Source organism: Coptis chinensis, chromosome 8 (assembly GCF_015680905.1).
Source record: "Coptis chinensis isolate HL-2020 chromosome 8, ASM1568090v1, whole genome shotgun sequence".
In the NCBI taxonomy this organism is placed as follows: domain Eukaryota; kingdom Viridiplantae; phylum Streptophyta; class Magnoliopsida; order Ranunculales; family Ranunculaceae; genus Coptis; species Coptis chinensis.
The window spans coordinates 84,418,223-84,431,666 of record NC_141463.1 but is presented as its reverse complement, the minus strand read 5'-3'; the positions used below and the strand labels follow the sequence as shown (position 1 = coordinate 84,431,666).

Genomic DNA, 13,444 nt, shown 5'->3' with positions numbered 1-13,444 from the left:
ATATTATTAGTGCACTTACGTTAAAAATCTTATCCTAGCTAGTGTAAGTAGGAATACTTGGTTCAGGATTTACTAAGTTCAGAGCTAACAATGCTTTTGAAGCAGAATATCTTGGTGCAGAATTATCATGCAAGCTAGTGATGAAGTTAAGCTTATCCCCAGAAGGGATTATTGTCAATGGTGATAACAATCAACAAAGTTGTCACAGGAAGTTTAGAAAAGGAGCTGGAACCTACTGACTGGAGCTGCTTTCCCATTATGCAGAACATCAATGCTTTCAAATCTTATTTTGATTTCCTTGTAATTTTTAACTGGAGTAGTTGAACCTTAAATGGGGAGGCCAACTCATTAGCCTAATGGGCTATGAGGTTTTCTCAGGGCCTCCCACCAATCTGTCTTTTACATGAACCAATGTATTTTGATATATATATATATATATATATATATATATATATATATATATATATATATATATATATATATATAAAAAAGCTTGTGCATAGTCTCTCTCCTCACCATATAGCTCTATTTTCCAAAACCAAGTAATATTAGAGACTCAAAAAAAAAAAATGAGAGGTTAATATTTAATAACACCTCCCTAAATTTGTTTAATTCTCTACTATTCTTATATTATTATGATCTCCCCAAATTCTAATTTTATAAACAAATAATAATGAAATATAGCAAAACAAAATAACCAAAAAAGTCTAAACCAACAAATCCATCGCCAAATACAAAATAACAAAAGTGAAAAATGTTTTATCAAAACCCACAAAGTCTACCTTTGAAAAAAAAAAAAAAAAAAAAAAAACCTTCTTCCCCAATGAGAAACCAGCCACAAGCACCTCTCTCTCGGCAAAGACGCTACCAAATTTCCCCCATCACAGCCCCGTGAATGCACCCGACCTCCGACCTCCACCTTCTCCATAAACCCACAACAGACCCCAACCACCACCTTCCACCACCATCCAAACCAGAACCCGACCACCAAAAACCTTCAGACCCCCGACACCTTCTCCCAAAAAAGAAAAAAAAAAAGCCCCGACCTCCACCTTCTTCATAAATCCCGCAACAGACCCAAACCACCACCTTCCGCCACCATCAAAACCGGACCGACCACCACCACTACCATCGGCTGCCAAAGATCACTTTACACCATCATCTATCATCCCCATCCATCATCTCCACCACCGCCCTTCATAATCTCCACCACGCGTCAGTCCAAAATACCATCCCCATTCATCATCTCCCATCGACCACTAACGCCACCTTCGCCAAGACCACTGTGCAATACCACCACCACCCCTTCCTTTCACCGATCGGGCCGAGAAATTAGCTTCGCTATGTTGTAGTGATTAGAAGCCATTGACTTTGCTCCTAATTTGCTCCCGCGCTGCTCTACATTTCCAAAGTGGACTGATCCCTTGAAAAGCTTCTCGCTGCTTTGCTTGAAGTCCGTTCGATCCATACCTTGGTCCATCCATATGTACCGCTGGACGATGCTTTCCACAATTGCTTGGAACTTTAATTCCATTAAGCACAGAGTAAAGTTTGTCGGTTGTTTTTGTTGGAGTTGGGTTTGCTTCCATGCTATGTTTGTTGGTTGGGTTTGATTTATGGTAGTGCTTTTGTTTGTTGTGGTTTCGTATTGGTGTCGTCTGTTTTTGAGTTTGTTCGAGCATAAGGTGTCGTCATCATGCTCTCGCAGAAGAAGCATGTGCATTGTCCTTTTCGTGAGTTTGACAAGTGCAAAGATGGGGCCAATGGTGGTGGCGGCTTTTTGGTTTCAGATATCGAAACTCACATTAAGAAACAAAGACTTGGGTGGTCGGGGAGATATAGATAGCTCAAGGGGATAAGATTAAGAAGGACATAAGTTTATATTTATCCCTTCTTAATTTTTGAAAACGGTGAACAAATGGATATGTGGCCACTGTCTCGGCATGCATGCATTAACCATACCATGTCGCCATTCAGAGGTATCACAAAACCACCGAAATGACGGATAATGGAGAGTTAGGATGCCTTATTGTCGGTATACCGTAACCACCGCCATCCCCCTATGACTATGCAATCTGCACTCACATCACAAGGAGACGCTTAGTGATATCCCGAGGCCTCGGGTGTTATTCCCTCTCCGGATGAGACGCTACTTGATAGGGCATTTCAGATACCCTTTCGCGACCGCGGAAAAGTATACCACGCATGTCGCTTTGGCGTTTTCTAGTGCATTGAAGTCCGCTCTCCGATATTACGGTTGATCCTAGTTCAGTGTTGGCATGGGTTCGCTCTTCTCCCTTCTCCCGTCGTCGACTCTACACGTGTTTTCCAACCACGTAATCGCCGTGAACGCCGATCCGTACTAGGAAAAACCTTCGCCAATAAAATGATATAATTTCGCTGGCTGACGATATGGAACGAGCCCCGGTGGATCTGTTTAGCCCTCTTAGAGTCCGCGAGAGAGCCTCCTTCAATCCAGCCACCCCAGCGACCGCTTTTACTCGTAATGTGCGTCGATGCTTACGTAAGGTTCGATGGACATTTTACGGCAGCGTAAAAGTGTTGTCATCATCGGGGTCGCCTTAACTTCGGGCGGAGACTATCCAAGCATTAGAGGAGAAACACCCGGTCATGCGACAACCACCGTGAGACCAACCGTTCCTTGTGCCGAGCCCTCCTTTATTTGTAGAGAAAATACCCTTTTGTCATGCATTAGGTCGCTTCCGAAGGCACTTCTTGTGGCCGTGATGGTCTCCGAGCTCGGCATTTGTTGGATGCTATGAGTGGTCCGCAGCAGCCTATATATCGTCCCGATTTGCTAGATGCATTGACCCCGTGGTGAATCTTTGGTTCTGAGGGACGATGTCCACAGCCCGCTAAGCGAATTCATAGCGAGTGCTCCGCTTTTACTCCACTTCTAAGCCGAGATAATGTATTCGGCCCTATAGCCGTGGGCATGGTTTGGCGTCGTCTGGTCTCTAAGATTGCAATGAGAGGAGTTTCCAGAGATGTGGTTGGGTACTTACAGGATTTCCAATATGGGGTGGGTGTTTCTGGTGGAGCAGATGAGATTTTGCACGCTGTCAACCGTATGGTGTATGCTAACAGCGACAATAGCTCTATTTCTATGCTGCTGGTAGATTTTCAGAATGTTTTTAACATGGTTTATCGGACCATCATGTTAAAAGAGGTTCGTATCCGATGCCCAGCCTATTGCCCCTTGGTCGAAAGTACTTGTATTGTCACCGCGAGGTTATAATGGGGATAGCTACATATGGTCCGCTATTTGGGTCCAAAGCGACCCCTCTAGGTCCCCTTCTATTTGCACTAGTGTTGCATCCTCTTATTCTACCTGGATCCAAATCCGGTTGTCGGTTTATTGCTACAAAAGCGGTACTTAGATGATGGGACTCGGGTCGGGATACGAAAACGGTGGCGGCAGCTTTTGGGTATAATTCGGGGAAGAAGGACCTTCTTATGGGTTGGTTTTTAATGTGGCTAAAACTGAGATATTTTGGCCATCACTAGATCCACGTCGCTCTACTCCTGGTCTCTTTCCTTCAGATTTGTCCCATCCTCAGCAGGGGGTCAGGTTGTTTGGAGGTGCAGTTAGCACTGATGCATCTTTTGTCATGGATCTTATTCGCAAGCGTATTGGCAAGGCTATGACTATGATGGACTGTTTGGCTGTATTAGAAGATCCACAGTGTGAGTTAGCGCTCTTAAGAGCTTGTGTTGGGCTCTCTAAGTTGGTCTTCGCGATTCGTACTTGTCCACCATCCTTTTTCAGAGAGGCAGCTCAGACGTTTGATCGGCATCTCCGCAGTGTTTTCCAGGGTATTGTGGTTTCTGATGGTCCTGGCTTCGGTGATTTACAGTGGCGTTTATCGACACTCCCATTACGTCTAGGCGGTTTAGGTATTTATTGTGCCACTGATGTATCTACATTTGCTTTTGTGGCCTCCATTGTCGGACTTCGAGCTTCCGTAACCACATTCTTAGGAGTTGTGGCCCAAGCATCTTTGGATGAGATTCTTGATGTTGCTAGCGGTACATTGAGTCCCTGTCTTCACCCAATTTTGACCTCAGCTTCTATAGCTGTGAAGTGCTACCGTCCCCAAAACCACAAAAAGTTTTGGCGGAAGCATTCTATGGTAAGATTGTTGGCGGGTCTTGAGAGGGAGTTTGTGTTATCCGCCGTCGAAAGCGATCGTTGGATCGATGCTTACAAATAACATGCAAAGGATTTCCTACTTGCTATTCCGATGGAGGGACTTGGGCCAGATGTCGCCCGGTAGAGTATCGTTCTATTCTCCGCACCGCCTCATGATTCCTTTGTACTTGACGATGGTGGTTTATGCTCACGTGCAAAAAGCGACTAGATACTTTGGGGACCATGCAAAGCACATTGTAGATATTTCCCAGGCTTCAAATACCGACATGATCATGTCAGAGATATTTTATGTGATGCATTCTGGAGGGTTGGGGTACAAGTGAAAAAGGAGGCTCCCGTTAATTTTCTCACTGATCCGAATGAGGGAAGATCTACACTTCGGCCTGCGGATGTATTGATCTACAGTTGGTCTGAGGGGAGGCATGCGTGTGTTGATGTAACTGGAGCCTCTCCGTTGGTAGGGCTTGGGAATGGAGTCTTTGAGGTGGGAGAAGCAGCTAAGAGAGCAGCGGCAGGGAAGATAGAGAAGCATGAGGAAGCTTGCATAGCTAACCAACATTGTTTCATTCCGTTTAGTTTTGACACTTTCAGTTTCTTAGAACAACAGTCGGTTGAGTTTCTCAAGAGACTTCAGAAGGTTATGGACAATAACGTTATGACAGCTGGTTCCAACGGGTTTGTTTTTAGAAGGATAGGATTTGCTATTCAGAAAGGACTTGCGGCGCAGCTTGTTGCACGCTTGTCCTAATTATTTGTAATACTCGTTATCATTATCAATAAAATTTCCAAAAAAAAAAAAAAAAATTGATTGCCCTTCTTCCCGGTATCTTCTTCCCCCCACGCACTTCTCGTCTTCTCGGCACGCCCAAACCCCACCACCATCACCACCACCAGCCCTTCACCATCCACCGCCATGACCTTCTTCCACTAAACACCCAACCTAGTTGCACCACCACCACCACCTTCTCTTCCACGCCTTGCTGCCGACAACTCGTGGATGCCTCTTCCATCTGCCGTCACCAACACCAATTACCACCTCCATCATATAATATCCCAGCCCCTACCACCATCCCCATTATCGACCACCAAATTTTTTTTTTTTTTAAAAAACAAATACTTTCTTCCCCAAAGAAGAAACCCCATCACCGCCACCGCGCACCTCCCCATCACTTGCCACCGCGACCTCCCCATCATCGCCCTCACCATCCATCCCCATCCACCACCAACGATTTGCTCACCATTCCCACCATCAGCATTTCCACTACAACCGTACCCCCACAACAGCCTCCAATCCACGATTCCTCCTCCCACCTTAACAGCACAGCACCACCATCATTCACTCACCACCGTCAGCAACAGTGCAACAGTGCACTCACTGGTTCTTGTTTTTCAGAATTTTGTTTGCTAGAACGATGTCGATAATCTTGTTTACTTTTTGTTCGTTTTGCAACCAAAGACTTCGTGATCCAATTCCTCGACAAAAGTCAATTCTTTCACGCATTTGGTTTTGGATTTGGTTGTTGGACTGGTTTTGGGATTTGTCTGTGGATTTGTCTGTTTTGGGTTTTGTGTGGTGTTGTTCGACGGGGTTTAGGGTATGGGATATGTATAGTTTGGGATTGTTTGGTTTGGGGTTTGTTGACTGCTGGGTTTTGACTATGAGAGGGAAGAAAGGTCTCGCCTACCGGTGACTTCTTCGGGTCGACCGTACCCCACCCCTAAGCGTGTCCATTGTCCTTTCCGGGATCGTCATGGATGCACCAATGGAGTAAACGGTAATGGATTTACTGTTCCCTATATTTTCACGCATTTCGATAAACAACATTTGGATTGCCAGTTGAGTATCGATAGGGTACGAGATGAAATTAAGGATGATCGTGAATTGTATTTGTCACTGGAGAACTCCTTAAGGTCATTAGACAAATGGGTTTGCGGCATTTGTCTTTGCATCCATGCTCTTGGGATACCGTGTCGTCATCCAGATGATACCATAGAACCGCCTGCTTTGATGGAGAGTGGAGAACCCGGATGTGTTATTGTGGGCATACCACAGCCGCCCTCTAAGCCCAACACTACGGATCTTACACTCACGACACACAGGGGTGACGGTGATACCCCTAATCAGGTTGGTAATGTTTCGCAACTTGATGAGATGTTACTTGATAGTGCATTCCGTATACCTTTTTCGTCTCGTGAAAAGTATACCACGGCTTTGTCGTTTGGCTTTTTCTGGTGCATTGAAATCTGCTCTTTGGGATATTACGACTGATCCTGGGTCAGTTATGCCTTGGGTTCGTCTCCTTCTTCTTACTGCACAGACTCGCAAGTTTTTCAACCACATAATCGTCAGGAACGTCGTTCGGGTACTAGAAAAACCTTCAGCGAGAACAGATTCTCCATGCCTTGATGACATGGAATGAGCACCGTGGGATGTTTAAGCCTCTTAGAGTGTGTAATAGAGCCTCCTTCAATCCAAACCAAACAGAAATCTACTTCCACTTCGGAATGTGCGCCGATGCTTCGAGAAAGTTGTCGATGGACATTTTGCTCGCAGCCGTTTAAAGTGTTATCATCATCGAGTAGCCTCCAATACCGTAGAGACTATATGTGCATTAGAGGAGAAGCACCCGATCGACAACCACACAGCGTGAGACCGGACGACCGCCTTTTCTTTGAGCCCCTTTAGTGGTAGAGAGAGTCGCCCTATTAGCATGTATTCGGTCATTTCGAAAGGCACTTCTTGTGGTCGTGATGGTCTTCGAGCTTCGGCATTTGTTGGATGCCATGAGGTGGTCGCTGCCGCCTATATCGTCCGATTTGCTAGATGCATTGACCCCGTGGTGAATCTTTGGTTCTGTGGACGATGTCCACGTACAACCGTTAAGCGAATTCATCGCGAAAGTGCTCCGCTTTACTCCACTTCTCGCCGGATAATGGTATTCGGCCCTATAGTAGGGATGGTTTGGCGTCGTCTAGTCTCCAAGATTGCAATGAAAGGAGTTTCCCAAGATGTGGTAGGATACCTACGAGGATTTTCGCGATGGGGTTGGTGTTTTTACGTGGTGCGTAAGCGCTTTTGCATTGTCGGCCAACCGCGATAGTGTATGCTAACAAAGGACAATACCTCTCTTCGATCTTTGCTTGTAGATTTCCGGAATGCTTTTAACATGGTTGATCGGACTACCATGTTGAGAGAGGTTCAGATCCGTTGCCCGCCTATTGCCCCTTGGGTTGAGTACTTGTATTGTCAACCTGCGAGGTTATATATGGGAATGGCTACATATGGTCCGCTATCGGGTCAAGAAGGCGACCACTTTGGTCCCCTTCTATTTCATACCAGTGTTGCATCCCCGATTCTCATGGATCCATCCAGTTTGTCGATTGTTGCTACATGCTTGGTATCTAGATGATGGGACTCTGATTGGAGATACGAAATCGTGGCGGCGGCTTTGGGTATGATTCGGGAAGAAGGACCTTCTTACGGCTGGTTCTTAATGTGGCTAAACCGAGATATTTTGGCCATCATTGGATCCACGCCGCTCCACTCCCCGGTCTCTTTCCTTCAGATTTGTCCCGGCCCTCCAGGAGTCGGGTTGCTTGGAGGTGCGGTCGAAGATCGATCCATCTTTTGTCATGGGCCTTGCTTTCATGGCGTGTTGAAAAGGTTGCGACTTTGATGGACCGTTTAGCTATATTAGATGATCCACGGTGTGAGTTAGCTCTCTTACGTGCTTGTCTTTGGAGGGCTCTAAGTTGGTATTTGTGATTCGTACTTGTCCACCATCCCTTTTTAGAGGCAGCTAAGACTTTTGATCGGCATCTCCGCAATGTTCTCCGTGGTATTGTGGTTTCGATGGTCCTAACTTTGGTGATTTGCGTGGCGTTTATCGACACTCCCATTACGCCTTGGTGGGTTAGGTATTTATTGTGCCAATCGATGTCTCTACTTTTGCTTTTGTGGCCTCCCCCGTTGTCGGACTTCGAGCTTCAACCACATTCTTAGGAGTTGTGGGCGGTGCCTTTGGATGAGATTCTTGATGTTGCTAAGAGTGCATTGAGTCTTTTGTCTACCCGATTTTGACCTCCGGTTCTATGGTCGGGAATGCTACCGCCCCCTCAAAACCACAAAAAAGTTTTGCGGAAGCATTCTATAGTAAGATTGTTCTTTGGTCTTGAGAGGGAGTTTGTGTTATCTGCGCTCGTCAAAAGCGCCATTGGATGCTTGCGGTCGTAACACGCTAAGGATTTTTTACTTGCCATTCCAATGGAGGACCGGGGGCCAGATGTCGTCCGATGGAGTATCGTTCTATTCTCCGCACCGTCTCATGATTCCTTTGTACTCGATGGTGGTCTATGCCCCGCTTTGCAAGAAGAGTAGACTAGGCGCTTCCGGGGGACCATCGCGACATTATGTAGGCATTTTCCGGGTTTCAAGCACCGACATGATCATGTCGAGATATTTTATGTGATGCATTTTGGAGGGTACAAGTAAAGAAGGAGGCTCCTGTGAATTTTCTCACCGATCCGAATGAGGGAAGATCTACACTTCGCCTGGCGGATGTGCCGATATCTGATTAGTCGAGGGAGACATGCATGTGTTGATGTAATCTGGAGCCTCTCCGTTGGTAGGGCTGGGGAATGGAGTCTTTGAGGTGGGAGAAGCAGAAAAGAGAGCAGCGGCGGGGAAGATGGAGAAGCATGAGGAAGCTTGCGGCTAACCAAAGATTGTTTCATTCCGTTTAGTTTCGACACTTTTGGTTTCTTGGAACAACAATCATTGAAACTTCTCAAGAGACTTGAGAAAAAGTCATGGACAATAACGCGTATGACAAATTGGTTCTAACGAGTTTGTTTTTAGAAGAATAGGATTTGCTATTCGAAAAGACTTTTCAATGGCCGCGACTTGTTGCACGCTTGTCCCAATTATTTGTAAAAATCCTTATCGGATCAATAAAATTTCCACTTAAAAAAACAAAAAACAAAAAACTCCACCCACAAAGCCCTTTCTTTTCAATCACTCGGTCTCGATTATCCATATCCCTATTTTGATGCCTTGCCAAAAAAAATATGAATCTGATCAAGTCATTCTATTTCACTTTTTGTCGAATAACAATTGGGTATGTTTTTTTTATTAGAATTTCTTGGTTTTGTATTCCTTCACTTAACTTTAGAGTTCTGAATTATTTTGCTGCACCCAATTGATTTGCTACATGTTTGATTATTTATTTGACTTTGTGTTTGAAAATTTGAAGTTCTAAAATCTAATTAGTTCTACTAATAAATTAGTTTGACAGTTAATAGTTGCACCGGAGCTTTAAATTTGGGTGATCTTGGACACACCCATACAAATACTCTCATACCCCATAACTAACATAAATTTTTGCCGTACCCAATAACTGCCTAAATCCAATAATATCTCCCATATATTTTTGGGGTATTTTCCATAAGGGCAAAAGGATTAAAAAAAAAGAAAAACAAAATAACAATACGTCTATTTTCCAAGTATTTTGTACCCTTTTTTTTTAGTGTAAGTTTCTTTTCGCATTCTTCTTCATCCTTTCGCTGTATCTTCTACCAAAAAATAAAAAACCTTTTGAGCCTTGCAAAAAGGAATTGGGTCTGTTGTATGAATTGGGCGTAGTCATTTTGGTGAATGGTGAATGGTTGTTTGAAGTGGGCGCTGGTGACACGCTGAAAGTTATTCCTGGTTTAAAGGTTCCAGTTGATGGTGATGTCGTATGGGGTTCAAGTTATGTTGACGAGAGTATGGCGACTGGTGAATCTTCACCTGTTCTGAAGGAGGCTAACGCTCATGTTATTGGAGGCACAATCAATATGCATGGCGCTCTTCATATAAAAGCCACAAGAGTGGGATCTAATACTGTCTTGAGTCAGATAATTTGTCTAGTTGAGGCAGCTCAAATGTCCAAAGCTCCCGTTCAGAAGTTTGCTGATTTTGTAAGTATTAATTAGTTAGTAAATTTTATAAGCGTTTTGGTTGAATTTTTGGGCTCCATATTGATCCAATTCTATTATATGCTCAGTGTGGAAGGCTGGAAGCTTTTCTCTTTCTAGTACTTGTTTGATTCATATTCTGGGTAGTATATTAGATTACTAGTACATGCTGAACTTGCATGTCACTATTCACCAGTTCCTTTTTGAATGAACGCATGATTAAAAGCGGGCATCATTGACAGTATGATAGTTTCATAGGAAAGTATTGAGAAACTTAACAGATCAGCAGTTTGAATATCCATATTGGTGATTTCATACGTCTTCTGTTAACGTTTTTAGTCTTTGTTCGACTTTGTAGTTTAATTTTCTCGATGTCATCGGTACTTTAATATAAATGTGTCACCTTATCCTTATTGTAGTTATTTTTACTTTAACAGGTCGCAAGCATTTTGTTCCCACTGTTGTTAAGCTGGCTTTGCTAACTTTTCTGGGGTGGTAAGTTAACTTGATATAGTGTGAAAGTAGTCAACATTCACCAGCAAATAGCTTCTGTTTTGAGATTTTTAACTTGAAGAGCAATCATGATTTTGCAGGTTGGCATTCAAGATGTGAGAGCTGAAGTGATGCCTGCTGGAAAGGCTGATGTTATATGTTCATTTTAGAGGGATGGAAGCATAGTTGCAATGGTTGGTGACGGTATCAATGATTCTCCTGCCCTTGCAGTAGCTGATGTTGGGATTGCAATTGAGGCAGGGACTGATATAGCCATAGAAGCTGCTGATTATGTGTTGATGAGGAGCAACCTAAAAGATGTTATCACCGCCATTGACCTCTCAAGGAAGACATTCTCCTATATCCGTTGGAACTACGTTTTTGCCATTGCCATCCTAGTTGCTGCTGGTGTATTCTTTCCATTGCTAAGAATCTAGTTACCGCCTTGGGTGGCGGGGGCATGCATGGCCCTTTCATCTGTTAGTGTTGTATGCTCTTCTTTACTTTTGAGAAGATGAGGTTGTTTGTAGTTTTACATTGTCCATACCTGGGGTTTGCATCTGTGCGTCCCATTAATGTACATGCCTCTTGTAACACGTGTCTGTTTTCATAAAATTTTCCAATTGAGTGAGAAGGAATTAATCAAAGCATTTTTTTTGTTTTCTTCTGACTCCGTTTCTCTTTTAAAGTTCTGAGGCGATGGACATAAGTTGGGTTGCCAAGGGAGAATATAATCGGTCAGATAAAATTTTGAGACCTGAGAGCTATGAAAGTGACATTCCTAAGGTACATTGAGACTTGATACTGTGATAGGTCTGAAAGTGATACTAAAAAAACTTAATAGTTTGGAATTGGTATGATAAGCGCAACGAATTATGACAAACCAAACATTAAAATATTCAAGAGTAGTGCATTTATTTCACTAGAGAAGCTGAATAGCAGTCTATTATACAAATCGTGAAAGAGGGAAAACAAGATAACAACATAAGTAGAAGTAGCAAAACTTGGTGTTTTTAGTTTTCCAGCATATGCATTTACTTCAGTGGAGTAGCTGAATTGCAACCTTACACATTCCAGGAAGGAGGGACGCTAAGATAAGAGCCGTAAACAGAACTGACAAACTTGGTGTTTAATAGTCAGATTCCTGGGCTAGCATGGAGCAGGTGACCCGGGTAGGAACTTGGTAGTTGGAGACACCACCTAGACTTGACATCTTCACCATTGCACGAGCAAATTCCCTCCTAAAAGCTGAACCATCATCAGACGCATAGGCCTTCACCAATGCTGCAGTTTTCTGTGTCGCCATCAATTGTTGATCAGCAAATAGGAGTCCTCTCCCTCTCATCAAGCTCACATAGTAGTGAGTGTCGAAACCAGCTTTTGAGGACATGGATGGTAATAGAGTCTGGTAGTACATCATCCCTATGTCAGGTGACGGTGGAGAGAGCCGACTAGTACTATTGTTGCAATATGCTCTCAACTGAACTAGGAAATCAGTAGATTCTCCCAAGTATAATAGTCTTCTGTGTTCTCCCATCCATTAAAATTTGATTTTGAATTTTTTTCTTCATCCTCATTTGGTTGGTATTCATCCTCATTACTTTGGTATGATTGATTCAAATCAAAAGTGAGAATTTGCATGTTTATTGATGAGATAAAAGAATAAGAGGTTATTGGAGAAGAAAAAAAAATGCAGTCTTTTTCTTCTACAACTGAATCACGTAGAGTAAATGACTTGTTTTAGTCAATAAATATTTTGGGTATGTCTAATAAAAAAGAAAGGTAATTTAGGAAGCTAAATGCTTTAAAATTATTTTATTTATTTATTTTAAAAATTTGGGGTAATGGGGGTGTGTTTTGTTGGGTATGTCCAAGATCACCCTTAAATTTTGTGTAGGCATACCATAAAGGCAAAAACCCATAGATAATCGTGTGGTTAGTATCTTTGGCCAAAAGATTTTGATCATACTGTTGTCTGTTTGAGTACTAATTAGTTGCCCATCGATGCTACAAAAAATATATTGAGTTTGGATTTGGTCTTTATTCTATTATGTTTCATTGTTATTTTTTTAACTTTTGCATTTTTTACTAGTGATTTGTAAGGAATAGGTGCTTCACATGTACAATATGGACTCGATTGATTATTTGACATCCGCTGTGCAACAACTTCTCTTAGCTGTTCAAGAGGACGCTTGGGACCCAATTGATTGAAACAACAATTGAGGTACTCTTATCAGTTTTTTATGGTTTATCCTATATTGGTTAAGATTAGTTGGAACTTTTTTAGTAATAAAGATGTAATATTGGTACATCAACCATGCTATATATCCAAACCATTTTATAAAGAGAAAAATATAAAAAAAACCAAGTTTAACCATTTGCAAATAAATGTTTAATAGATTGGCTTTTCGTTTTTCATTCAGTAGATAACAACATATGGTTGTCATTGCAAGGCAATGGAAGTCAAAGACGTTGGTAGCGAAAGACACGCATTTACTTAAGATCAACTTTGTAGGTATGAGCAATGTTACGAATTTGTATGTTGATTGTTGATTTTGCCTTAATTTATGTTTTGATGCAAAACGAAGTTGGTATGCGCCTTTGGTTTGGTGGGGTTGAGATAAATTACCTAATATCATGTTTCTTCTTTTTGTTGACTCCCCCACCTTCTTCATCAGCAATTCTTATTTTCGAAGTCTCACATTTAGTTCAAAGGTTCGTTAAGCAACCTTGAGCCATTTCTTATCTTCCCCTCTTTTAATATATTTGTTTCGGCATTTTTTTATGGTTTTGAGTTCTTTGTGAGTGCGTGATTTGGGGATT

At 42.7% G+C, this 13,444-nt stretch overlaps 1 protein-coding gene across 1 annotated transcript; it reads right to left on the bottom strand.

The window, feature by feature from the left end:
• Positions 1-11,750: 11,750 nt before the first annotated feature.
• On the bottom strand, positions 11,751-12,158 carry LOC147483690 (peroxidase 40-like). The gene has a single exon (XM_086579621.1). The coding sequence runs from the start codon at positions 12,156-12,158 to the stop codon at positions 11,751-11,753; it is 408 nt and encodes a 135-aa protein (XP_086435747.1).
• Between the last annotated feature and the right edge of the window lie 1,286 nt (positions 12,159-13,444).

What these genes read in the sequence shown, in the direction of transcription:
- LOC147483690 (XM_086579621.1), bottom strand. Translation starts at nt 12,158, where the DNA reads ATGGGAGAACACAGAAGACTATTATACTTGGGAGAATCTACTGATTTC.